The sequence below is a fragment of the Eubalaena glacialis genome, chromosome 10 (genome assembly GCF_028564815.1).
Source record: "Eubalaena glacialis isolate mEubGla1 chromosome 10, mEubGla1.1.hap2.+ XY, whole genome shotgun sequence".
Classification (NCBI taxonomy): domain Eukaryota; kingdom Metazoa; phylum Chordata; class Mammalia; order Artiodactyla; family Balaenidae; genus Eubalaena; species Eubalaena glacialis.
Genome location: NC_083725.1, coordinates 14686099 through 14713102, shown reverse-complemented (window position 1 = coordinate 14713102; position 27004 = coordinate 14686099). Strand labels below are relative to the sequence as shown.

Sequence of the window (27004 nt, the reverse complement as noted above, 5' to 3'; positions counted from 1 at the left end):
ATGCCCAAGGCCACCCAGCAAGTGAGAAAACAGGGCAAGATGAGGACTCACACTCCCCCGGCCGGGTCTTTGTCTTCTCTGCAGTACACTTAATCCTCACCCCCATTTAAAAACAAGAGCTGCCTTATGTTTGATTCATCATCTCTGAGCTGGAAGGGAAAGAGTTGAGATATTCGTCTGTGATTTGGAGCTGAGCTAAACCCAACCAGGAGTTTCTCGGGATCTAAAACAGCAGGGGCTGGGCTTCCCTGGTGGCGCAGTGGTTAAGAATCCGCTTGCCAACGCAGGGGACGTGGGTTCGAGCCCTGGTCCGGGAAGATCCCACATGCCGCGGAGCAACAAAGCCCGTGCGCCACAACTACTGAGTCTGCTCTCTAGAGCCCGCGAGCCACAACTACTGAGCCCGCATGCCAAAACTACTGAAGCCCGCATGCCTCAACTACTGAAGCCCACATGCCTAGAGCCCGTGCTCCGCAGCAAGAGAAGCCACCGCAATGAGAAGCCCGTGCACCACAACAAAGAGTAGCCCCCGCTCGCCGCACTAGAGAAAAGCCCGCGTGCAGCAACGAAGACCCAACGTAGCCAAAAATAAATAAATAAAATAAAATAAATTTATAAATAAATAAATAATAAAACAGCAGGGGCTGAGGGTAATTGGTAAATAAAGGAAGGAGAAGCAGGTGAGAAAGGTGCAAAGCTAATGGAAGAGAGGGAAGAAGGGGTACTAATATCAATAAAGCCCCTACTAGGTGCCAAGCACAGCAGTAGGCCCTTTCCTCAATACAGTCTGGGAGGAAGGTCTTCTTACCCTTGTTCATGGACGATTTAGCAGATTCAGGAACCAAGCAGAGGTGGGTTTGCCTTCAGACTGAGGAAGGGCTGGGAAGATGCTGGGGGTAATTTCTGCATGTTGACTGCATGCTAATTATATGCAACTAGACTTCATTGCAGGGGAGCAGAGAATCAGAAGGACCCAGTACCAGCTGATGCCAACCAGATAGGTTCCTGAAACAGTGGGGAAATGAAAACAACTGTCCACCAAGTCCAAAAGGCTGGCCCCAGGGGCTGGATCTGTTACTTACTTGCTCTGGGGCCATGGAGACCACTCAATCTACAGGAGTCTTGGTTTTCTCTTGTGTAAAGTGGTGATAATTTCTAAGGGTTGTTGTGAGAGTATTTAATCCTCACAGCATTTATGAAAGACATATAACAATAGCCAACTGCAGAATTAATTTTTCTGCCTCCACATTTGGATCTTGGATTAATGTCTTTCTGCCACCAGTGACCAACTGCGAAACAGGGAAACAAGATTCTCTGTGTGAATCAGAAAATGGGTGGGTGTTTTTCAACTAACTAACTTCCACCCACCCGCCCCACCTCCCACCTTGTTCAGCTCGGGCCATCCTGGGCTCTGGGGCCCCAGGTATTCTTGACCTTTCATTTGACTCCAGACAGCAGGTGCCTCATTCCTGGATGAGCCCTGGGTCGGACCCCGGTGGGGCAGGCCCCATGAGTCAGGGCTCTGATGCAAACTGAATCAACAGAGCAGACGGGCCTGACCCAGCCAGTGGCCCCGACCGAAAGGAGAAGGCCAACGCCTCTGCGTGCGCTGTGGGGGGCCTAGGCTGTGGCAGCTGTGGCCAGGGGCTGAGTTCAAGCTGGGGATAAACAGAGACGCCTCCAACAAAGCAGAAGGAGGCACAGCTGGACTTTGGTGGCCTCTCAGCCCTCTTCCCTCCATCAACTACAGGGCAAAACATTTCCCCTGTCTGGCTGGTTTTCTCTCTACTCCAGAGACCCTTTCAGCCTTGCACACCGTGATCAGGAAGGGACCCACCACAGTGTTGGGGGGTGGGTCAGATCACAGAACCTTACCTGGTCGCCACATCTCTCAGCCTCCCTCCCTCCTTCCCCCAGCTCAGGATTGATTCTGGACTGAAAGGCGACGCAGCTGCTGGGATCCCCATCTTTATCCTGCTCAGGAAAGTCACTGGCATTGATGTTGCTCAGCTGCCACTCGTAGCCCTAAAACGCACCCAACTCCCCACGCATTATCCCCAATGCCCTTGACTTTCAGCAGCTTCCCCTTCCCAGAATTTTAGCAGCTCTTCATCTCTGATCTCTGCGCTGGAGATGTTTGCCAGAGAGGCTTCAAGAAAAGCCAAAGAGTGGGCCACTAAATGGAAGAAGTCAGGCAGCATAAGAGTCAGAGCAGAGCAGCAGGAGGATGGGAGTTTGAGCCTCAAACCCCTCAGCAGAACCAGGCGGCTGCTTTTTTATTTTCTCTTTGACCCTCAGGTGCACGGCCCTGGATAAGTCATAATCATTGATTCATGGCATTTTTCACTATTGGTCCATGCAGGGCTCCCTGTAACTCACCACCTAGTTACACAGTTTCAGCAACGTAATAAGCCTCCATAAACCCACCACCCAAAACAAAAGCTAGAATTTAACAATAACCTACATCTAACCAGGAGATCCCCTTGCTGAGGTAGGTGGGCGAGTCCCTTTTGTTTATCAGTTCAACAAATCTTGATTGTACATCTTCAATAGGCCAGAGATGGTGCTAGAATCATCCTGAATTCCATGTTCACCATTTCTTTGCTTTTTTGTAATAAAAAAGATTCTGTGTTAGATGAAATCTTCTGGGACTTAATTTCTCCTTTAATATGAAATTGCTCACGCCGTTCATATTACTTTGTGGCACCACAGTTCATGTGTTTTGACTGCAGCATAATATTCCATTGTGTGAATTACCTCAGTCAGCGTCTTCAAGGCTGGCCTGGGACTGAACCCTGAAACTGCAATATTTTCCTTAATTTTTTCATTCAACAAAGATTTATTAAATACCCACTATGTGCCAGGTATTGTAGGAGACACCAGGGGTGCAGTAATGACGAAGATACTCGCAGCCTCTATCATTCTATCTTGCAGGGTTTTTTCCTCATTCTCTTTTGTTTTCAAAAAGGTATGGATTGTTTTTTCTGTTTAATAACCACTACTCAATTGATAGCGATTGAAAACATATTAGCCAGGGGTACTAGGGTCACTTCAGTTCAGAGATGAGGAATCCAAGGCCCCAGAAAAGACCGAAAGCCTCTTTTGTTCCCTCTGTCTCTCATCTTCTAGCACAGTTCTGGACCCATCAAAGGCGAACAGTCAATATTTGCTGAAAAATAAACAGAGACTTAGCCTACCTACTTCAACCAGTGCAGACATGTATGTGCAGGCAGATTCCGTGAGAAAGAATGAATTGACAGGGGACTGGCCACTAATTGGACGTCCTTGATACCCCTCCAACCTACCCCTCCTGTAGCCTTCCGCATCTCAGCAAATACCCTCTTGCCTGTTCACTAAAAACCCAAAAGCATCCAATCTATTGGCGAGGCCTATTGCCTTTATCTTCGAAGCACAGTTGAATCTTCCCACTGCCCGTCTATTTATCCCCCCTTGCTGTAGCCACACCGATCTCCATTCTGTTCATCCAACACCAAGCTTGTTCCTGCCTGCCTGGCTACTTCCTGTCATTCAAGTCTCCGGCCAGAGGCCCTCCCTAACCTGACCCCTTCCCTAGACCTCCCATTTTAAGCATCCAGCCAGGCGCTGTCTCCTATTACCCATGTTACTCTCTGCATAGCACCCATCACTCTCTGGGTTTATCTGTTGACGACCTGGCCTCTCCTACTCTCCCCCTGACTCCCCCGCCCCAGGATACAGCATCTTGAGGGCAGGGCCTCACCTGTCTTGTTTGGGCACTTCTCCCATCCTTGCTGTAATTATTTCTCATTTGTCTTTGAATCCACAGCTCCCAGAGCAGTGCCTGGTACAACACAGACACTCAAAAATATTTGTTTGATACCTAACTATTGAAAACTACCCACTCTGTTTATCAGACGAGCGTCAATTCTTTTCACCTTTGTATTTGACTGAGTTAGACAAAAGGGCTTTGTAAACTGCTATGCGCCAATTGTGTACAGATTACTGTTCGTAAGATTATCACCTGGCTCTGTAGCTACCGCAACAGACTCGCCAGAATCGTTCTCATCTTCATCCTGGAAGTAGTTCCCTATCCAGGCCCTGGTGATGGTGGAGGAGAGATGGCCCAGAAGGAACTACAGTGCAGAGCCCAGAGTTCAGTTCAGTGTAGCAGTCATTTACTGGGCCTTTACTAGGTACAAGCCGGATGCAAAGCACTGAGGGCACAAAGGCAATAAGAAATAGAGACCTCCCGACGGGAGAGTGCTAGAATAGAGTTCTGTGCCAAATGCCCGGGGGCACAGGATGGAAGGGCCAGGAAGAGAGTTCTCTCTGTGAACCACACACTTTCCACCAGATATTGCATCTCATACTCACAGGAGCACTTTGAAGTAGGTGTCATTTTCCCCACTCTACCGAGGGGGGGGAAAACCTGAAGCTCAGAGAGGTTAAGTATCTTGCCCAAAGGCTCCCAGTTAATAGGAGGCAGAGCTCGAATTCCAAGTCAGCCCCTGCAGAGCCTAGCTATCTCTGCTGCGTCCCCCAGCTGCCCATGGCCTAGTGCCCCCATAGGGCAAAACCAGGCACATCCCTCCAGCAGTTTGGGAAGAAAGAAAGAAGCTCCTTCTCCCAACAACTATGTCTGCAACACTCAACCATGGGAGCAGGCAGCACCCAGGGACCCCACAATTTCTAATCTCGGACACCCACCCAGGGGTTAGAAGAGGCCCTCTCACTCCCAGACGGGACTGGGAAAATTCCCACCTGGAAACGTCCAAGGGCCTGCAGCTCCTCCACCTCCACTGGAGCGGCCGTGACCTCAGCCAGCGGGCAGGCATGTCCCTGGGTAGAGACCTAGGCCTTGCCCAGCCCAGGGACTCCAGGTCCTATGGCAGGCGAGGAAAGGAAAGAAAGAGAGTTCATGGGAGGCAGGAGAGCATGAACTTAGGCAGCACCCTTCCCTAAGCTTTGCCTTGCAGGAAAGGGTGCAAGTACTTTGCATGAGAGCCTTTGTGTGCGGGCTCCTGTGTGTGCCCCTATGTGGCTGTGTGTGTGCTGAGTGCATGTGTAGTGGTGCAAATGAGTGGAAGAACAGAGCCTTGTGTGCATTTGTGTATGTGTATTCACGATGACCTAAGACTACACTCAGAGAAATACCTTAGTGTCCTGGTAGTTTTTTGTTTTTGTCTGTTTGCTCTATTAGGTATAACCTAGGTTCAGTAAAGTACTCAAATCTAAAGTATACCACTCAATGAATTTTTACACACATATACCCCCATGTAACCAACACCTAGATCAAGATCTAGTTTTCCAACATTCCAGAAGGCTCCATTGTGCTCCTTCAAATAACCCCCAGTATAATCACTATCCTGACTTCTATCACCATGGATTAACTTTACCTTTTAATCATATATATGAAATAATACTCTTTTGTGTCTAGTTTCTTTTTTTCATTATTATGTCTCTGAGAGTCGTCCATGTGTCATTGCATTTCACACTAGTTTATTCTTGTCTATTGCTGAATTATATTCCATTATATGAATACACCACAGTTTATTCCATCAGTGATTGACTTTGGGGTTTTTCCAATTTTTAGCTATTATGGATGAAGCTAGTATGAAGATTCATGTACAGGAGTTTTGCTGGACAGATGTACTCATTTCTCTTGGCCCTAATTCCTGGTCATAGAATCATAGAATAGTGAGACTTCCCTGGTGGTCCAGTGGTTAAGACTCCAAGCTCCCAATGCAGGGGGCCCGGGTTCTATCCCTGGTCAGAGAACTAGATCCCACATGCCACAACTAAAGGATCCCACATGCCGCAATTAAAGGATCCCGCGTGCCGCAATGCAGATCCTGCACGTGACAACAAAGATCCCACGTGCCTCAACTAAGACCTGGTGCAGCCAAATTAGAAAAAACAAAAAAACAAAAAACAAAGAATCATAGAATAGTCATATGTTTAGCTTTAGTAGATTCACCCAAACCTTTTTCCAAAATATTTGTACCAATTTACACTCTTAGCAGCAGTGTCTGAGATTTCCAGTTGCCCCACATCCTCATCAGCACTTAGTATTGTCAGGCTTTTAAATTTTAACCATTCTGGTGTCTCTGTAGAGATAGCTCACTGTGGTTTGAATTTACATTGGCCTGATGAGTGATGACATCAAGCATCTTTTGGCACTTAACTGGCCATGGAAGTATCCCCTTTGGTGAAGTGTGCGTTCAAGTTTTTACAGAACTACAATATCTATCAAAGTAGGCAAATAATTGACAAAAACAGACAGGAGAGCAGAATCATCTTAAGAAACTCAGCAATACACACAACAGCCCAGCAGCCAGTTGTTTTTCAATTGCTAACTAGTTGCTACAATTAGTAAACCTGTTGTACCAGGTCATTTAGATGAATAACTGAATTTTATATTTGAAACCAATTATTTAGATATCATAGAGCCCCCCACCTTAGACTCAGCAGGGAGAAGGGAATGCAGATAAGAGCCCTTTCCTGGGCTCTTCGCCCCAGCCTGAGAGGTTCCCTCACTCAACTCACTGACTGTTTTTCCTTCAATTACAGGATCCCAACAGCGATCAACCCCTGAACAGCCTTGGTAAGCTCAGGTCTGGCTTTCCTTTGTCTACCTCAGTTTCACTCAGTTACCAAGTAGATACTAAACCCCTCTTGCATGGTCCTCACCACCATCTCCAAGTGCTAAATGCTACGGGAGACATCCATCCACCATTCAACAAACATGTATCAAGCAAGTGTCATCTCCAGGATTCATTCTAGAAGTAGGAGGCATGGTCTCTGGGGAAATAGAACCATCAAACCTAAAACGCCAACAGCAGTGATTTTCTAATTCATTCATTCAGTTACTTATTCTCTCATCCCTTCAACAATACTGTGAGTGCCTGCACGGGCCAGGCCCTGGGCTGGACACGGGACTACAGCAGTAAATACGACAGCCAAAGTCCCTGCCCTCATGGAGTTTACAGTCTGACCGTGCTGCCGAGGAACAAGCTGGACAAAGGTGTTTTCACTGGTAGAATAGAAAATGGCAGTGTTTGCCTGACTTACCAGAGGAAAATAAGTTAATAGATGAAGTATTCCCAAATATAGGGGGTTTTTTTCCTCCTGTTCCATTTTTTTAAACCATTGATACCTATGCCTGATAACCTGGATCAGCAAAACAAGTGAGCAAAGACAAATTAATATGACAGCTTCATAAGGAGATGACCAATCCGACTTACTTTGACAGCTTATTTATTTCATGGTCACAAGTTAATAAAGATCACAAACAATATAATCTTTAGCAGGTAAAACAATGCCTAGTTTCTACTTTGGAATTTAATATATCAATATTCTGTGGTGTCCCCAAAGAACACTAGACATACAAGGGCTTCACCACCTGAGTAAGCCTGGGAACAGCCAAACCAGAAAACAATTAAGGGAGCTCGGGAGGGAGAAATCAGTGCCAAGTGAAGATTCCGAGGTTAAGAATGATTACAGGTTGTGCAAGGACCAGGGAGTGAAACTGCTCATGTGGAAATGGGGCTGGCAAGGACTAGCAGTGGGAAGTCCATTTGGCTGGGAGAGGGAAGCCAAATTACACTGCCTTTGAAAGCCCAGAGAAGAGGGTGGTCCAGATACGGAAGTCATGGGGAGCCCTTGAGGGTTCCGGAGCAGAGACGTGATGGGATGAGAGCAATATGTCTGTCTGGCAGCATTGGGCAGGACAGGCTGGAGGAAGGAACAGTGGCAGGCAAGGAGGCTATTCATAGCTCAGCGGGTTGGTTAATTTTATAAACAATAAACTTTAGAGACAATAAAACAAGAAAACCCTTCGCTTCCTGATGATGTTCTCCATGAGAACATCAGGGAGGCAGAGACATTGGGCCCTGGACAAGGGAACTCATCAAAGGACTCCCAATAAGTCATTCACTTCTGGGAAAACAAGCCAACCTTGTATCCCCAGAGGTAGGTGCTCAATGAAGAAATCATGCATGAATGAATGAACAGAATGTCTCCATGTCCATGGCTGCAGGAAAGAGGACAGTGCTGAACACTCACTGCTGGAACTTTAAAAACAATATCCGACAACATTATTAATAACCTACTCTGTTGCCAGTTCCTACTAGGGGGCCAGGCACTGTTCTAGGCACCAGGGACTCAGCAGTGAACAAAACAGACAAAAATCCCCACCTTCCTGGAGACTTCATTTCAGGCAGGGTTGGGAGGGGCTAGATGATATACAAAATATGTAAAATATACAGTACATTAGAGGTGATAAATGCTTTGAAAAAATAAAACAGGGAAGGAGGATAGGAAATATTGGAAGATTGAATTTTAAATAGGGAGCTCAAGGAAGGCCTCAGTAAGAAAGTGACATCTGAAGAACAATTTGATGGAGGTAAAGGAGAAAGCCATGTGCAGATGAGGGGGAGGAGAGCTGGCTTATGGCTTTCCAGGGATTCTCAGGGTTGCTATAATTCCTGCCCTAGTTCTCCCTGGAGAAGTCCCCGTGGCACCTCCCCAGCTTATTGCCTGCAAGGAGAGGGGACACCAAAGAGCCTACCCCTGATACTTTGTGAGAAGTTAATCTTTTAAAGCCTTGCCATGTTCCATCTCCTTGGATAGCCACGTGACGCGGACAATATAGTTATTATTGCATCTGTTTTAGACATCAGTAGGTCCCTCCTGGTCTCCCGAACCCCAGACTCTTGTTCTAGTCCATCTCCTCCCTGATGAAAGGGTCATAGTTCTAAATATTAATGTGATCATATCTCTCTGCTGCTTAAAAGCCTTCCATGGTCCCTCACTGCCCTCAGGATAAAATCCAAACCCCTTAGCGCGATAGTCAAGACTCTCCACAAGCTGACTTTGCCAGCCCTGCTTCCACAACATGCTCTTACCCACCTTACATCCCAGGCACACCAGCAGCTCACAGCTCCCAACACCCAGGCCTTCACCAAGCTGGACCCACTCCTCCCTCTCCCATCTCCACCTAGAAAGGCCCATTTAAGTGCCTTGATGGTGTCTGGTGGTACTGGCAATTGTGTCCCTGTTTGCCTCTTCCCCCAAATTGGAATCTCCTTAAAGACAGGACCTTTCTAGGGACTGGCTGTGTGTTGAACTGAGTTGGAGATGAAGGCCATTAGGTCAACCTTCATTCACTAGTATTTATTAAGCTTCCACTAAGCACATACTGTGCTGGCAGCCCCTGCCCTCCTGGAGCTTATAGTTTAATCAAAAGATAAGTCAGGAAAGAGGATACATGATAGTAAAGGGAAAGGGTACATGCCTCTCCTGGGACAGATGCAGGTCAGACTGGACAGGATGAAATATCCTAGAACAGGCTGTCAAGACAAAGAGAAGGTGCCATGGGCTAGAGGAGCACCTGTGAAAGATGGACAAGCCTGGGTAAATGAAAGGAGGTGGGAGGCCCCTATGCTGAGGAAGCTAAGCCTAGTCTGCAGGAATAACCCCAGCACCAACCAAAACGGTCCCCAAAGTTTTCCTGGGCTCCGCATCAGGGGCCAGAGGGTGGGGAAGCTGTGGGCCTTGGCAGGGGTGGCCTCCGAGTACTGACTGCAGGCTCTTCCCCTCCCCCTCACAGATGTCAGCCCCCTGCGCAAATCCCGCACCTCCCTGGAGACCTTCAGAAAGGTGGGGATCCCCATCATCGCAGCACTGCTGAGCCTGCTGACCATCACGGCCGTGGCTGTCCTCAGTAAGTGGCAGCCCTCACCCCGGCCCCCATGCCTCCTTACTGCCCCCCCTCCACCCCTACAGCAAGTGGCAGCTCCCACCCACCCCTCCCCTGCCCTCACCTCAGAGCGCTCCCCACCCCAGCAGAGTCAAGGCCAGGTGATCTGCATAGAGCTTTGCATCCACCCCTGCTCTGAAGGGAGCCTTCCTCTCAGAGTGAGAGGGAGATGAACTCAGCCCCCATCTACCCAGATGGATTCTATCCCAGATGATTTCTTCTGCGGGGAAAGCACCGTTTGCACCAGTTACAAACCCACTCAGGCAACAGCACAGCAGCCACGCCCCCTGCCTGCTCCTCCCCAAGCCTGCAGACAGAGAGCTGGGTGGGTCCGCAGCCCTGCTGTGAGGAGCAGGAAGCATGTCTGCTTATGAGGAGGGGGACGGGGAGGAGGCATCAGGGAAGATGCCCAGGCAGACAGCACCTCTCCCCACCTTGTGCTCTGGCTTCCCCACGGCAGGAGCCTGAGACCCACTGTTATCCCAGGCAGGCCACTCTGCGGCAAAGAAGAGTAAACTGAGCAAGCCCCGATTCCCACAGTCCCTCCCTTTCAGCGCGCACATCCTGTGACTGAGTCCCCATCTTCACCCACCCCCATAGTCACAGCAGGCTACTGACCGCAGCTTTCACGCAGGAAGTAGGGCTGAGGGGGCCAGACTAGAAATCAGGACACCTGGGTCGGGGATCCCGGCGCTGCCCCTTCTTGCTGCTATGTGACCTTGAGTAAGTCCCTCAACCTCTCTTAACCTCAGTCTCCTGACCTGTAAAACATCTTGCCTCCCTCAGAGGGATATCAGAGACCCAATAAGGTAACGTGTGTAAAGTACTTGGATAAAAACCAAGTTGTGCAAAAGTGTAGGTCATCACGAAGTGTGTAGAGATGTGGCCGAGGCCATGTGTTTGCTCACCAGGCCAGGACGGCCTTCCAGGAGCCTGCAGCAGCCTTCAACTCGTTGGAGGACACTCAGAGATCATCCGGTCCAACGCCTCATTCTCCACTTGGGCACTGAGGCAGAGAGGGGGTGTGGCAGTCGAGGACAGGGCTAGGACAGGTCCCCAAGCCCTGACTGGGCAGGTTCATTTCTACTTCGTGGAGGTGGAAATGCAGATACACAACACAAACACCACCCAGATCCCTGAGCGCCCTATCAGGACGTGAGATGCAGATAACCCCAAATCATTCCTCTTGACCTTGGCTGGCCCAAAGCAGTGGTGGGTGTGCAGCGGCATCAGCAGATTTACTGTCGTAGGCCAGTTTGGCTCAGACGAATATTAAGACGAGCCTGCCTTCTCTGAGCACGTGCCCTGCCATAGTGGAGAGAGAAGACAGGGCCAGGTTCAGGGTGATCCAAGGCAGGTACAAGTACATAATTTAGAGTCGGGCTCTCCCTGTCCCAGAAGGCCCTGTGCAGCTTCCAACCCGGGACCCCCAGGTTCTGCAACCAGAGGAGGTAACGTGAACTTCCATCCTGGGCTGGGCTCCCTCAACCTTTTGGCTTCTGGGGGCTCAACTGGTGACGCTGTGTCCTGGCTTCACCCCAGGAGGCAGGAGGGACCCCTCCTCACCCAGGCTCCTGACCATGAACCAAACTCTGAAAGTCCAGGAAATATCTGACTGACCTGCTCGTTCTCCCTTGCTTCTCAAACCAGGAGCATCGGGGCCATAGGATCATATTTTGAGCTCCTTCAGGGAAGGTGTGGAGAGGCAGCAAAGAGCTTTAGAACTAGACAGACACTGATCGAAATCCTGGCTCTAACACCTGACTGCTATGTGGCCTTGAGAAATAAACCCTAACTCTCTAAACCTCCATTTTCTTATTTGTAACGGGAGTTCATAATGGCGCCTGCCTGCTAAAGTTGTTGTCAGGATTCCAGGTGACAATGCAAGGAAAGTTCTTAGCAGTGATAAGCAGGGCCATCATCAGACTTGTTACCACCACTCCTAGGGTCAGCCGGTGGTGATGCTGGGCTGCAGAGGGGAGCTTCAGGCCAAGGGAGAGTTCAGTTAGGCAGGAGGAGCCAGGACAGTTTGGAAAGTATGGAAATATCTGTTCCCTGAGGACTTTTTTTTTTTTTTACAATTTTTTCTTGGCTTTTTTTTTAACATCTTTATTGGAGTATAATTGCTTTACAATGGTGTGTTAGTTTCTGCTGTATTACAAAGTGAATCAGCTATACATATACATATATCCCCATATCCCCTCCCTCTTGTGCCTCCCTCCCACCCTCCCTATCCCACACCTCTAGGTGGTCACAAAGCACCGAGCTGATCTCCCTGTGCTATGCAGCTGCTTCCCACTAGCTATCTATTTTACATTTGGTAGTGTATATATGTCAATGCTACTCTCTCACTTCCTCCCAGCTTACCCTTCCCACCCGTGCCCTCAAATCCGTTCTCTATGTCTACGTCTTTATTCCTGTCCTGCCCCTAGGTTCATCAGAATCATTTTTTTTAGATTCCATATATATGTGTTAGCATACGGTATTTGTTTTTCTCTTTCTGACTTACTTCACTCTGTATGACAGACTCTAGGTCCATCCACCTCACTACAAATAACTCAATTTCGTTTCTTTTTATGCCTGAGTAATATTCCATTGTATATATGTGCCACATCTTCTTTATCCATTCTTCTGTCGATGGACACTTAGGGTGCTTCCATGTCCTGGCTATTGTAAATAGTGCTGCAATGAACATTGTGGTACATGTCTCTTTTTGAATTATGGTTTTCTCAGGGTATATGCCCAGTAGTGGGATTGCTGAGTCATATGGTAGTTCTATTTTTAGTTTTTTAAGGAACCTCCATACTGTTCTCCATAGTGGCTGTATCAATTTACATTCCCACCAACAGTGCAAGAGGGTTCCCTTTTCTCCACACCCTCTCCAGCATTTATTGTTTGTAGATTTTTTGATGATGGCCACTGTGACCTGTGTGAGGTGATACCTCATTGTGGTTTTGATTTGCATTTCTCTAATGATGAGTGATGTTGAACATCCTTTCATGTGTTTGTTGGCAATCTGTATATCCTCTTTGGAGAAATGTCTATTTAGGTCTTCTGCCCATTTTTGGATTGGGTTGTTTGTTTTTTTGCTATTGAGCTGCATGGGCTGCTTGTATATTTTGGAGATTAATCCTCTGTCAGTTGCTTCATTTGCAAATATTTTCTCCCATTCTGAGGGTTGTCTTTTCATCTTGTTTATGGTTTCTTTTGCTGTGCAAAAGCTTTGAAGTTTCATTAGGTCCCATTTGTGTATCTTTGTTCTTATTTCCATTTCTCTAGGAGGTGGGTCAAAAAGGATCTTGCTGTGATTTATGTCATAGAGTGTTCTGCCTATGTTTTCCTCTGAGAGTTTGATAGTGTCTGGCCTTACATTTAGGTCTTTAATCCATTTTGAGTTTATTTTTGTGCATGGTGTTAGGAAGTGTTCTAATTTCTTTCTTTAACATGTAGTTGTCCAGTTTTCCCAGCACCGCTTATTGAAGAGGCTGTCTTCTCCATTGTATATTCTTGACTCCTTTATCAAAGATAAGGTGACCATATGTGCGTGGGTTTATCTCTGGGCTTTCTATCCTGTTCCATTGATCTATATTTCTGTTTCTGTGCCAGTACCATACTGTCTTGATTACTGTAGCTTTGTAGTATAGTCTGAAGTCAGGGAGCCTGATTCCTCCAGCTCCATTTTTCTTTCTCAAGATTGCTTTGGCTATTCGGGGTCTTTTGTGTTTCCATACAAATTGTAAAATTTTTTGTTCTAGTTCTGTGAAAAAAGCCAGTGGCAGTTTGATAGGGATTGCATTGAATCTGTAGATTGCTTTGGGTAGTATAGTCGTTTTCACAATGTTGATTCTTCCAATCCAAGAACATGGTATATCTCTCCATCTGTCTGTATCGTCTTTACTTTCTTTTATCAGTGTCTTCTAGTTTTCTGCATACAGGTCTTTTGTCTCCTTAGGTAGGTTTATTCCTATATATTTTATTCTTTTTGTTGCAGTGGTAAATGGGAGTGTTTCCTTAATTTCTCTTTAAGATTTTTCATCATTAGTGTATAGGAATGCAAGAGATTTCTGTGCATTAATTTTGTATCCTGCTACTTTACCAAATTCATTGATTAGCTCTAGTAGGTTTTGGTAGCATCTTTAGGATTCTCTATGTATAGTATCATGTCATCTGCAAACAGTGACAGTTTCACTTCTTCTTTTCAGATTTGGATTCCTTTTATTTCTTTTTCTTCTCTGATTGCCGTGACTAAAACTTCCAAAACTATATTGCATTTTCTGAGGACTTAAAAAACACTAGACTCCTTCCCATCATCTAAGACAGCAAAGGAGCAATAGAATCTTGAAGTCAGGAGGCAGAAGACAAAAACAAAGCAAAACACCAACCTCCTAATGGGTCTTTCAACCCCAGATAAAAACACCAAATCCTAGAACTGCACTTGATAGTGATGAGACACTTTCACAACCACCAGCTCATCAAACGTTCTCTGCAACCTTGTGAGGCCCAGAAAGGGGAAGCGATTGGTCACAATTCACACAGTAGGTGGCAGAGCCAGCACTCAGGTCTTCAGACTCCAGGCCCAGCGCTGTCTTCTCCATCCTCAGAGGCACTGTGCCAGCACTTGGGGTTGAGAGGCTAGTGGGGACTGTTTCTAAATTGCTCCCCACACATGATCTTGATTGACTCCTCAGCCATCTTTAGGGATGGGAGAGATGTTATTATCTCCATTTTACAGATGAGGAAACTGAGGCTCAGGACCAAGAACACCAGCTCCTAAGTGACAGAACTGGGCCTGGAACCCACATCTGCCTGTCTCCAGGCCCAGCATGTTTTCAGGGAAACAATCTCTCCTGCCCCTGGGCTGCCTGCTTGACCATCAGCCCTCTCTGCCCCTCCCTGCCCTTGCCTTCCAGTCAAGGTGGTTCTGGACAATTACTTCCTCTGCGGGCAGCCCCTCCACTTCATCCGGAGGGGGCAGGTGTGTGATGGCCAGCAGGACTGTGCCTCAGGAGAGGATGAGCAGCACTGTGTCAAGGAATTCCCCGATGGACCTCCAGTGACAGGTGAGTCCAGGGGCTGTGGGGCCAGGGGAGTGGGAAGGGCAGGAAGTCGACTCAGGTCCCCTTGGTCCATTGCACAGCATCTGCCACCTGACTAGTCACTTTCCTTCCCCGTTGTAAGGTTCTTAAAAACAGGATCATGTCTTGTCTACTAGGTCCCCAATACTCAACATGCAAACACTCAGTAAATTTTGATGAACAAATGTGGGCCAGAGGGGACAGGAAATTGTAACTGAGCCTGCCCCATTCCTGCTGCTCCTGGGTGCTGAATGGAATGACCTTGGGGAGTTCCCTCCTTTCTCTGAAACCTATTATTTCAAGGGGACTAGAAAGAGACCATTAAGGCCGTTAGCCAGCTATTGATCCCTCTATTCATTAGATAAGTGTTTATTGTAACACATTATGGAACAAGACGGAGCTAGGTCCTTCAAAGAATATTGAGATGTTTCAAACATAAAAACCCATGTTCTTTCTTGGACTGTTCTAGCCCAACTTGATCCACCTATTACTTGGGCTCTGAAAAGAAAAGACAGCCCAGGACACGGGTGATGGGGGCTTTTGTGGGGCAAGGCTGAGTAACTTCCTGTGTATTTGCTCTTTTTTATCAGAAGTCAAATGCCTATGGGCCCTGCCACCCTACTGCCAATAGCACTCCCCTCTCTGACCTTACATGGAAAAAGAGCGACATTCCTCTTTGAGAAGTTTTCCCAGGCTAGGCAAGCTGTGTGAACTATGGGTAGGGAAGCCATGTAATACATCATCAAAACTTATACATATAAAGAGCTATTAATAATTGTGCCAGGGCAAAGGTCAAAATGGAGATTGTCCCCAGGACATCTGGTCACCCTAGCTGCCGTCAGAATGAGACTCAATCTGGCAAAGCCAAATGGAGGAACTTCCCTTGAGGTTGAAAGGGTTGGTGTTCTGTGATGCTCCCCAGTTCCTGGCAGGGTTTGGGCTACCGGTTTGGGCTGGTCACATGATGAATTCTGTGGGAGAGAGGCCAAATGGGTCCCTGCCCAGAGCTGACCCGGGTTCCTCCCCTTCCAGTCCGCCTCTCCAGGGACCGATCCACCCTGCAGGTGCTGGACCTGACCACAAAGAACTGGGCCTCCGCCTGTTTCGACAACTTCACAGAAGCTCTAGCCAAGACAGCCTGTGGGCAGATGGGCTATGACAGGTACCCAGCCCAAGGCTCTGGAGGCTGTCACCTCACCCCATGACCTTTCTCCCTTTCTTCCTTCCTTCCTCTTTCCCCTTTTCCTCTCCTTCCTTCCTCCTTCCTCCCTCTTTCCTTAAAAATATAGGTATTGGAGTCAGACAGAACTGCTTTTGAAGCACTTTCCCTTATGAGCAGCATGAAGTTAAATCTTCTAAGCCTCAATATGTTCAAGAGTTACTGGGGGAAGCAATACCAACCTCATAGGATGGTTATGAGGCACCAGAGAGAGGATATCTGCCCCACCCCTCCCCCACCCCCACTGCCACCCCCCCACACACACACACACACACAGTTCAAGCTCCTTTGCAATCCTTTCCTTTCCTTTACTCCTCAATCCTCACTCCTTCTTGGCTTGGCAAGTCGCTGTCCCTGCCCCAGAATACAAAAGTCTTATTTACTTATTCAAAGTCCCATTGGTTAAAATTTAGTTTAAATGAACCTGATTTCACTGGGCCTTCATCAGCAATCTCAGCTTTCTCAGCAAATTTCAAAAGCAGTTTTAAATCTTCACTGTATGAAAAAGGATATAATTATAAGAAGGGTAATTAGCATTACGTATTTATATTCATTTGATCTTGGCAAAAACCAGAAAGGTAGTTATTATTCTATCTATTTTAGAAGTAGGTTCAAAGAAGGTAAGTAACTTGCTTGGATAGTAGCTGGGAGCGAGAGGGCTGGCATTTGTGCCCAAGACCCCCTAATTCCTGGGCATCAGAAGCATCTCTGTTTCTCGGTTGGGTAATTCTTCTCTGGAGGTTTCATTTATAAAGGGAGGGGAGGGGAGACAGTTGATCACTCAGAGCCTAATTGGAGAGGATAGAAAAGAACCCATGAATTCAGTTGCACAGGGGATAATCTCTTCCTGGCAAGCCCCCAACTTCAGGATCCTGAGAAACTGGACGCAGAGACTAGGTAGAAATGATAAATCTTAAGCAGACATCATCCATCAGTCAATCACAGAACCCACTTCCATCAATCCCTAGAGCAGCCTCAAGGTCCTTTTTCAGTAAGTGCTGCAGGCAGCCATTACTGATCCATCAGACCTATTTGACCCTTCTGCTGTCTGGTTATCAGGCTTCTCCTGCTCTCTGCCCTCCATGGGGTGCAATATCCAGTACCCGCTGAAGAGGATACCCTACCACCTTCACTTTCAAGGAGAGCTGGGAAGGCACGTCCTGTCCCTGCTGTTTCCCCTCCCCCAGCAGCCACCCCAGCCCAGCCTTCTGGCTGCAGCCCCCCCTCCTCCCTACTGCAGTCCAGCCAACTGCAGCGTCAGCTGTACCAGCATAGCAGGCTGCAGCTTGATTATGAAACCAGGGTGTCTCCAGGGGCTCTTAAGGTAAAAGGCTCCTGCCATTTCTGTCCTTCTGGAGCTCTTTAAGGCACCAAGCCATCTCTCTCTTGAGCTCTACAAGATCAAAGCTGGTCAGAATTATTCATCAGGATGTAACTGGTAAAAGAGGCTAACTCTCCTGGGAATGTCCATTTCCACCATGATTCCTCCTTCCGGGTCTCAGATTTCCCTGGCTAGGAGGCCCTTTTTGTCCCAGGACCACAAAACCCTAGATGGCTCAATGTGGGAAGGACTCTAGAGATCATCTGGTCCATCCATCATTTTATAGAGAGGAAAACTGAGGCTTAGAGAGACCCAGAGAGGGAATATGACCTACCAAGGGTACATAGCAAGCTAGTGTCAGAGCCAGGACAAGAACCTCAGTCCTGAGGGCTCTCAGCACAAAACCCCACGCTGCTAGACTTCAGTCTTCCAGGTGCCATGCCTGGGTCATCCAGGTAGTGCCAGATTCCTGGCTGGGAATGTGAGAATGTGCCAGTCAGCCAGTGCCTCAGGTTGACCCGAGCCTGCATACAGAGTATATACTAGCTCTGTATAGCATGGCTGGATGGAGAAGGATAGGAGAGATGGGAAAGAGGCAGATTCAGTACAGGTACCATCAGAAAGATGGGATTAATCAGGGAAACCTTCCTGGAGGAGGGAAGACTTACACCCAAGGTTTGATAAAGACAAGCATGGATTAGAGGAGAGGAAGAGGGAGAGTGGTCCAAATGAGAGAAATGTTTGTCTGGATGCATGTGAAGCCTGATCTCGGCCTGTCCTACCTCCAGAGGGACCATAAATGTACCCCACTACCAAATTTAGACCAGATGCCTTGTTTGGAGAGCAACATATCCACATTCAGTTCCCTCCAAGGTGAGGGGAGAGCTAACCTGCTTCCTTTGCCTCCTTGTTCCCCTCGCTGTGAACCAGAAGAAACCGTTGGGACATTTGGAATAGGGACAGAGCTGGGAGTTATAAAAGGACATCCGTAACATTTCTCCAGGGCTCTGGGTTCAGGACCAGGCTTCCCTGCCTGAGAAAGCAAGTCCACATCAGCACTGTGCCCAGGGCTGGATCCTGGGATGCCAAGGGACCATCCCTTGTCATCTAGCAAAGCAGTCACCACCCTCACTGACCAAGCCACCTCCACTCCCCTGCCACGCTGTATCCAGAATTCTCTGCTGCCCCCTCTCCTGGGAGTGGCGACTACTCCTACCCTCTTGGTCTAAACTCCTGCCCCAGCTCACATCTCTCCCTCCCTCTCTTTCCCTCCCAACATGAGCAGCAAACCCACCTTCAGAGCCGTGGAGATTGGCCCAGCCCAAGACCTGGATGTTGTCAAAATCACAGAGAACATGCAGGAGCTTCAGGTGCGAAAGTCAAATGGGTAAGTGAGAGGACACCTCTGGCCCACAAAGGCTCACATGTGGACGATGCCATCGGGGCTGCAGCCAGCCCACCCTGAACAGACTTAGCAAGGGAAACTTAAGCCAGACAACAAAAAGAACTCCTGGCCAGGCAGGCTGTCAGATACCAAAAGCTAGAGCATCACATTTCTGAGAGGTTTTCTGTATTGACTCTTTGTTTTAATACAAGGGGCAGCTGGACAAAGGGTACTGTCCACAAGCTGGTGGCCTTTCATCAGTCAAATAAGAAAACCAAATTTGTTTCCTATGGCCTTATGTTCCCTATTAAGCCCAAGAGGCAAGATTCCAAAGGCCACTTTGTCCTTCCTGTCTCTCATCCAGGCCAGAGTAAGCCCTCCCCACATTTCCAACTCTCCAGAGGAGAAGCTGCACGGCCTCTGTCAATGTACCATTCCCGTGCCTACCACCCCGAGTCAGAGCCCGGCACCGACAGGAAAACTGTCACCCTGCAGCAGAGTGACTCAGAGAGGATGCTGTCTTCTCAGCATTCAGGGATGTTGCTGAGGGCTGCTTATTCGTCAAAGAGTAAATCTTGAAAAGGATAGGAATAGGAGTAGAATGATCATTTGCCTGGAATTTCATCGAAATCCCATTCCTCTTCTGTTTGGAGAGCCCGCAGTGCAGCAGACACTGCCCCAGCCTCTGCTCTCTTCCATCTCAGGCTGCCAAGAGCCCGGGGTGGGCTGTGACTCAGGCAGGGCCCAGCACATAGTAGATGCTTATCAGTAGTGCTGTAGAATCCAATTGCATTAAATCGCACCGAACTGGGTGAAAGTACGGTGTCTATACAGCCCCACCATTCAGGTTCCATATTTCCCGGGTCCTGGGAGGGGACTTGAGTCAATAGTGCTGGGAGACCTGAGTCCCTGCCTCCCAGCCAAGGGACAAGCCGAAACCACAGGACGCCTGTGTCTCCCTTCCAGCCCCTGTCTCTCAGGCTCCCTGGTTTCCCTGCAGTGCATTGGTGAGTACGCCCCATCTCTGAGGGTTTGGGTCCTGGGCCAGCAATAAGCAGGGAAGAAGAACTTCATCCTCATTCTTAAATCCCTCAGACTCCAGGTGTCACTCTGTTTTGTCCCAACCTTACTCCCTTGGCCTTGGGCTTGTAGGTAACGCTCCTTCAAGTGGTTGACGGTGAGAACTCCCTCTTACTGTCCGCGCACAGCCCCAGGAGAGAGAGTAGGAAAGCCGGAAAGGGCAGGACTGGGCTTCCACCCCCTCCCACCCCTGGCCAGGGCCCACATAACCTCCTTTGTCACAATCAGCTCATCTGTCCAAGATCTGATTACCCACATCCCATTTAGCAAAGATTCGTCCAACGGTTAGAATGTATCAGCACTGCCAGGCCTCTGTCCTCAGGAGCTAATGGCTGAGCAAAGAGAGAGGTGCAAGGCCACGTGCAGGAAGTACCAAGCTGAGCAGTGGTCCCAGCAGGCATGCTTCAGAGAGAGCTGCACCTGGGGTGGGGCGGGGGGAGGGCCAGGAGACCTGGGCACCAGATCCGCTGGCTTCCAGTGTGACCTTGAGTAATTCACCTGACCTCTCTGAAGTTCATCTTCCCAAGAAGCCCTTTAGTCCGACTACCCAAGAGGATCCCGGGAGACCCCCTCGCTCTGAGAGGAGATCAGAAGGCAAAACAAGCACTGTAGCCCTGCTCATCCCACCAGCCTCATGGGAGAACCGAGCGGAGCCTGGCAGGATGGCCAGAAACTGGGCCACCTGAGAGGAGAAAGGTCATCCTCGCTGCCTTTGCAGTTTAGCAGTGTATATGCTTCCTTGTTGGATGCTAAGACTCTTAGTCATTATCATGTGACCCCCACGATACCTGGTGAGTGAGGGCTGACCCATGGTGGCTGGTCAATGAATGAATGTTCACATCACTGGACGTGCTAAGCTGAACAGCCCTGGAGTCACAAAGAGGCTTAAGCCACAGACCCTCCCTTGAGGAGCCTTCTGTCTCACTGAGAAGACAAAACCGAACCACGCCAACAAGAAAAGCTGGCCAACAACCAGGCAGGCTGTGGAAATGCCAAGAGAGGAAAATCCCCAGGGATTGCGTGACCTGGAGGAGGTGCCCAGGCTAAACATCACAGAATGAACTGTAGGCTCCAGGAAGGGAGGGGCCATGTCCATCTCTCTGTCTTGTCCACCACTCTCTTCCCAGCATCCTTGAGACACTGTAGGCACCCAATTCAAATTTGCTGAATGATCAGTGATCTAGATAAACAGGAGAGGAGACAGCATCTCAGGGACAGGCCCTTCCTGGAGCAAAAACAGAAAGACTTTTTAGGGAGCTAGCAGCAGATCGATTTGGCTAGACAGAAACTTTATATAAGGACAGCAGAAGGCTGCCAGAAGGGGGAATTTAAACTCTTGCCTACAGACAAAGGGGGATGCTGAGGGGCTTTGAGTGGGGGAGTGAGGTGACATGTAGAAAACAGTGTTTGGAATTAGATGGTATTTGAAAAGCCCCTGCCAGGCATAGGCCCACAAAGGGTGGTAGCCTTTCCCCCTTAGAACCACCACTGTGGCAGCGACTGCCAGAAGGATTGGAGAGGCTGAGAACAGGACGGGGAGGTGGAACTGGAGATTTTTTTAAGAGTTTGCGAGTCAGATGTGAGAGCCAGGAGAGTGGGATGTGAAAGAGGGAACAGGATGTCAAATTGGGAGACTCTCTCAGCAGGGGGAAGGGACTTGGAGAAAGGTGAGTTAAGGATGGGAAGATCCATTTCTGGAACTTTCTTCCCACTCTCCAATCCCAAAGCAGCCTGTGGGCGTCTGTTTACTGTTAGTGGGAGGAGCTGGGGACACCCCTTTGGGCAGGACTTTCATAATTCTGCGTCCCTGTTTAGTTTGAAGGTCATGAACGCCCGGCACAATGGACACGCCCATGTTCACAATATCAACTCCTAAACTCAAACAAAGCTGAAAAAAAAAAAGGGGGAGAGGGAGATTGGGGGAAAGCCTGTGGTCTGGGACACTCAATGTCTCCCTGTGAATAATTCAAAATTGGCGTGGTCCTCCCACCTCGACCCAACCCCCGGTCCCAGTCCTAAGGGCCCTGCTCAGGATAGACTGCGGGCTCTAAGGGGAGGCAGTCCCTACTCACAAGAGTCTGACTCCTGCTTTCTCCCTCCTTCTTACTGAGTCCAGCCTGTGGAGAGAGCCTGAAGGTCCCTCGGGTGGTGGGTGGGGAGATGGCCTCCGTGGATTCTTGGCCTTGGCAGGTCAGCATCCAGTATGACAAACGACACATCTGTGGAGGGAGCATCCTGGACCCGCACTGGATCCTCACGGCAGCCCACTGCTTCCGGTAAGGCCCACACGAGGGCGCCTCGGGGGTCAGAGCCACAGAGGGGCCTGAGTGCCTGGGTCCCCTGTCTCCCAACTTGTTTTCTGATGCCCTCCCCCACCCCACCCCTCCCCCTAAAGACCATGCACCAGGGTGTGGCCACCACAGTGAGACACTGGACATGATGTCCTTTGTTAGGCCTTGGGGGTCTGAGCAGAGCTGGTCACCAAGGCTGACCTCTTCCCTTCCAGGTGGGAAGCCACCAGGTACCCAGTGTCCTCACTCTACCCCCATATCATTCACTGCACAAAAGCTCTTCTCATCTGCCTGGAGTCCTGAGAACTCTCTCCCTTTTTGCCAGTCTTCCAGGAAGGGGTTCCAGGTCCAGAGTCACTGCCACTCCCTCATTATATTCAGAAACTTAAAAAAAAAAGGATAGATTCTCTTACAGGCCAGTAGAGACAGGACTGCCCATACCTCTGGGGAAAGACCACTCCATTCATTCATTCGTTCATTCATTCAACACCTATGAGTACCTACTAGGTACTATGTACCCTCATGCATTAGACTCCATCACTGCCTTGGAGGAGCACACAGTGTAGGCCTGTGGTTTTTAACCTTTTCGGAGAATCTGACAAAAGCTATAAACCTTTCCCTGGAAAATGACTCCTGCACACTCAGCTGTGTCTGGTGTCGGGAGGAAGACAAGTACACAACGGAACGGACCACAGTGCAAGTACCACATGAGTAACACGGCCAGTAAAAAGCGCTGGAGGAGAGAGTGTCAGGACCCAGAGCTCAGGACCCAGGAACAGCCCCTTCCCCAGCCCTCCAGTTAGAAGTTTCTTTGGGCAGGTTTCACCAGGGAAAAGGATCAAATTCCCCTTTAGAATCTGACCTGTGATCCCTCAGACTGCCCCTTCTCCACCACCCCTGCCCTCACCATCATTACCTCCCAAGGCAGTGGCATCCAACACCCCACTCCCCAGGGCCCTGGGGACCCAGCCTCTGGCAAAGCCTCCTCATGCTTGGCTCAGACCTGAACCGCACTGTCTCCGTCCCCAGGAAGCATCTCGATGTGTCCAACTGGAAGGTGATGGCCGGCTCAGACAAACTGGGCAACTTCCCCTCCCTGCCTGTGGCCAAGATCTTCATCACTGAGCCCAACATCACGTCCCCCAAAGAGCAGGACATTGCCCTCGTGAAGCTGCAGCTCCCGCTCACATTCTCTGGTGAGAGCTGGCACCTGGGAACAGAATTCCAACCCCGCCACTAGCGCATTCACTAAGCGGCCTTGGGCACATCACTTCTCTTCTCAAGACCTCAGTTTGCCTATTGTTTCTTGCAAATGTATCGGCCTAACATCATGGAAGCCATGAGGCCTCCTTGAGCTATCAGCTGACACCCGACCCCACCCCTGCCAGATTCCTCTGAGGTCTGTTTTCTTCCCGTGGAGCACCTCAAGTGAGAATCACAGATTCATCCAATCTTGGAGTTGTGAGGGACCTAAAAGATGACCTAATCCATCCTCCACCCTGACCAATGGCAAGAGCCTGCACAATCTCCCTGCCAAGGGGTCATTGGGCCCATTTGCTCTCCTCCAGGGGCAGGGACTCATTACTGTTAAGTCAGCCCATAGATTCTTTGAACAGCTCTGTTCCATGACTCATGTTAACATTGGGTAGTATTTAGATCAGCATTTCCAATGGTAGCTTCCACAGGACACTGGTCCCTTGGGTAAAAAAGGGTTCCATTCTCATATAAGTTTGGAAAACATTTTTATACTATAGCTCTCTTCCTGGAGCACATTAGTATATTAATGATATGAGAAGTTTTTTTAATTTTTTAAGCAATTTGTTTTATTTTGTTTAATCACATTTTCTAAACTTATTTGACCACAGAACCTTTTTTTCATGCCACTTCTATTAACATCCCATGAAATGTACGTTATAGAAACCATGGTGTCAACACTTACAGAGGGCTTAGCTGCCAGGCTCTCCTGAACCTTGGGTCCCCTCTTCCTCTTTGCTCCTGGTAGGCACAGTCAGGCCCATCTGCCTGCCCTTCTCTGACGAGGAGCTCACTCCAGCCACCCCACTCTGGGTCAGCGGATGGGGCTTTACAGAACAGAATGGAGGTAAGTCCCAGGCTCAGGACCACAGGACTAAGTGAGCCGCTCCCGAAAGTGATGGCAAGGAGGACCATCCTTTAGAAAAACCCATCCTGGAGGTCCAAGCACCAAGGTACCAGGCAACCCAGAGAATATCCTGGGCTGGGGGTTGAAGGCAAGAATGGGAATGTGAGTGTGTTTTCAACCTCCAGGGAAGATATCTGACATACTGCTGCAGGCATCTATCCAGCTCATTGACAGCACTCGGTGCAATGCAGAGGATGCGTACCAGGGGGAGGTCACCGAGAAGATGCTGTGTGCAGGCATCCCGGAGGGCGGTGTGGACACCTGCCAGGTGGGACCTCCAAGGATCATGAGGGAATTATAGAGATAGGGGATATCTGCCCTGAAGAAAAAGCTCAGAGGATGAATGCCCCCCATGAAGTCTTGCATATGGTGGGCACTCAGTATGTGATGAAGGGAGGAAGGAGGAGAGGGAGGGAAGGACTATAGTCAGATAAAGATATAAGGACAGATGGATAGATGGATGGATAGATAGATAGACAGATAGACAGATAGAAGCAGAAAGATTTCAAATGTATATTTCACATGCAAAGATGATGTTACACCCCCCAACCGCTCTTTTTTTTTTTTTTTTTTGGCTATGTTGGGTCTTCATTGCTGTGCGCGGGCTTTCTCTAATTGCGGAGACAGTGCGCGGACTTCTCATTGTCGTGGCTTCTCTTGTTGCAGAGAACGGGCTCTAGGTGCACGGGCTTCAGTAGTTGTGGCACATGGGCTCAGTAGTTGTGGCTCGCGGGCTCTAGAGCACAGGCTCAGTAGTTGTGGTGCATGGGCTTAGTTGCTCTGCGGCATGAGGGATCTTCGATGACCAGGGCTCGAACCCGTGTCCCCTGCATGGGCAGGCGAATTCTTAACCACTGTGCCACCAGGGAAGCCCTCCCCACCCGCTCTTACTTCCCATCATTTAAAAGAGTATGAGCCCCTAGAGGGCAGGAACCCCAGGTCTGTTTTCTCTACAGCTGTCCTCAAGCTGCTGAACTACATTAGAGAAAACCCATCTCATGCTGGATGAGCCCTGGTGCACCGTCCCCCCAGCCCATCCCACTGGCCAATCCCTGAATATATTCTCACATACCCACCCAGAGGATTTTCTGAACCATTTTCGTTAAAACCCCAAACCCTACTCCCACTCCCATTCTCAGTCATTAAATTCCTTCACTGGGGAGGCATCTCTTAGTGTCTTGATGACTTGATGTCAGGTAAATGCTGAACTTTGGGGACAGCGTCTTCCCTCAGGGAGCTCACAGTTGGGGGGTGGTGAATAAACAGGCAGTTCAGCTATAGAGTTATCGGGTTCTGAGGCAAGAAGCCCCAGGGGCTATAAGAGCTGGTAAGAAGGACACCCAAATAAGTGCACTTTTCACTATCTGACATTTCCTTGTCTATTTGTTGTTCGCTTGTTTCCCCCTCACCCTCTCTCTCTCTGTCTCTCTGTCTCTCTCTGTCTCTCTTTCTCTCTCCTCTCTATCTCTCTCTCTCTCTGTTTCTCTATGTGATTCGAAGTTCCCTTAGGGCAGGGATCTTCTTTTCACTGATTGAATCCCAATTGTCTAGAACAGTGGCTGACATGAAATAGGTCCTGAAGTGGTTCAATAAATCTGGGAACTACTAGCTTAAAGAAAGATAATCACAGGGCTTCCCTGGTGGCGCAGTGGTTAAGAATCTGCCTGCTAATGCAGGCGGCACGGGTTCGAGCCCTGGTCCGGGAAGATCCCACATGCCGCAGAGCAACTAAGCCCATGCGCCACAACTACTGAGCCTGCGCTCTAGAGCCCGTGAGCCACAACTACTGAGCCCGCGTGCCACAACTACTGAAGCCCACGCACCTAGAGCCCGTGCTCCGCAATGAGAAGCCACTGCAACGAGAAGCCCACGCACCACAACGAAGAGTAGCCCCCGCTCTCCGCAGAGAAAGCCCGCACGCAGTAACGAAGACCCAACGCAGCCAAAAATAAATTAATTAATTAAAAAGTAAATTTAAAAAAAAAAACCGACAGTGGTTTAAAAAAAAAAAAACAAAACAAAGATAATCAGGCTCCCTTACCACAGAATCCCTTAGAGCCCAAGTTGTGGATCTCCGAGAGAGGGCTAAGAGCACACCCACAACTTACTTGACCCCAGAACCCTTTTGCCCCGAAGGGAAGGGCATTGCAGGCTGCAAGAACTACATGAGCACAAGGGGTGGGGGTGGAACAGCAGAGGGCGCTGGAGAGCAGGAGACAGATGGGCCAATGCAGAGAGGGGAGGAAGGAGAAGCCCACCCCTCCACCCCCACCCCGCCTGCCCTCTCCAGCAGCCCCTGCTCTGGCCTCTCACAGGGTGACAGCGGTGGGCCTCTGATGTATCTCTCTGACCGGTGGCAAGTAGTGGGCATCGTGAGCTGGGGCCATGGCTGTGGGGAGCCGAATACCCCGGGAGTGTACACCAAGGCCACAGCCTATCTCAACTGGATCTACAATGTCCGGAAGGTGAGATGTTTGCTCTACCTGTTGTGCCCTCCCTCCCTTCCTCTCCTCTGAGGGTACCAAACCATCCTTAGTGGCTTCGTGCCTCTGAGATACCCCCTTACATCCCCAACAATCTTCTTTCCCAGCAAGTGACAACCTGGGATGCCACCATTATGAAATTCCTTAGATCAGAGATTCCCATTAAATACAAAGAGTATGGAACACCCCCAGCTTTACCATTCTCTGTTCTCTGGCAGAATGAGACTATCAGACATTTTCCAGAAAACTGA

General features: G+C 49.1%; 1 protein-coding gene across 1 annotated transcript; it reads left to right on the top strand.

The window, feature by feature from the left end:
- TMPRSS4 (transmembrane serine protease 4) lies at positions 1-27004 on the top strand. Its single transcript, XM_061203667.1, has 13 exons — positions 1-21; positions 6550-6583; positions 9590-9703; positions 14650-14799; positions 15847-15976; positions 18637-18741; positions 19705-19745; positions 21935-22094; positions 23139-23305; positions 24112-24210; positions 24396-24538; positions 26586-26735; positions 26972-27004. The coding sequence occupies exons 1-13, from the start codon at positions 1-3 to the stop codon at positions 27002-27004; spliced, it is 1347 nt and encodes a 448-aa protein (XP_061059650.1).

Bases quoted from the DNA above. Each gene is read 5' to 3' on its own strand.
- TMPRSS4 (XM_061203667.1), top strand. From the start codon at position 1: ATGCCCAAGGCCACCCAGCAA. The intron at 23,306-24,111 runs GTGAGAGCTGGC...TGCTCCTGGTAG, and splicing joins GCTCCCGCTCACATTCTCTG to GCACAGTCAGGCCCATCTGC. The intron at 24,211-24,395 runs GTAAGTCCCAGG...TTCAACCTCCAG, and splicing joins CTTTACAGAACAGAATGGAG to GGAAGATATCTGACATACTG.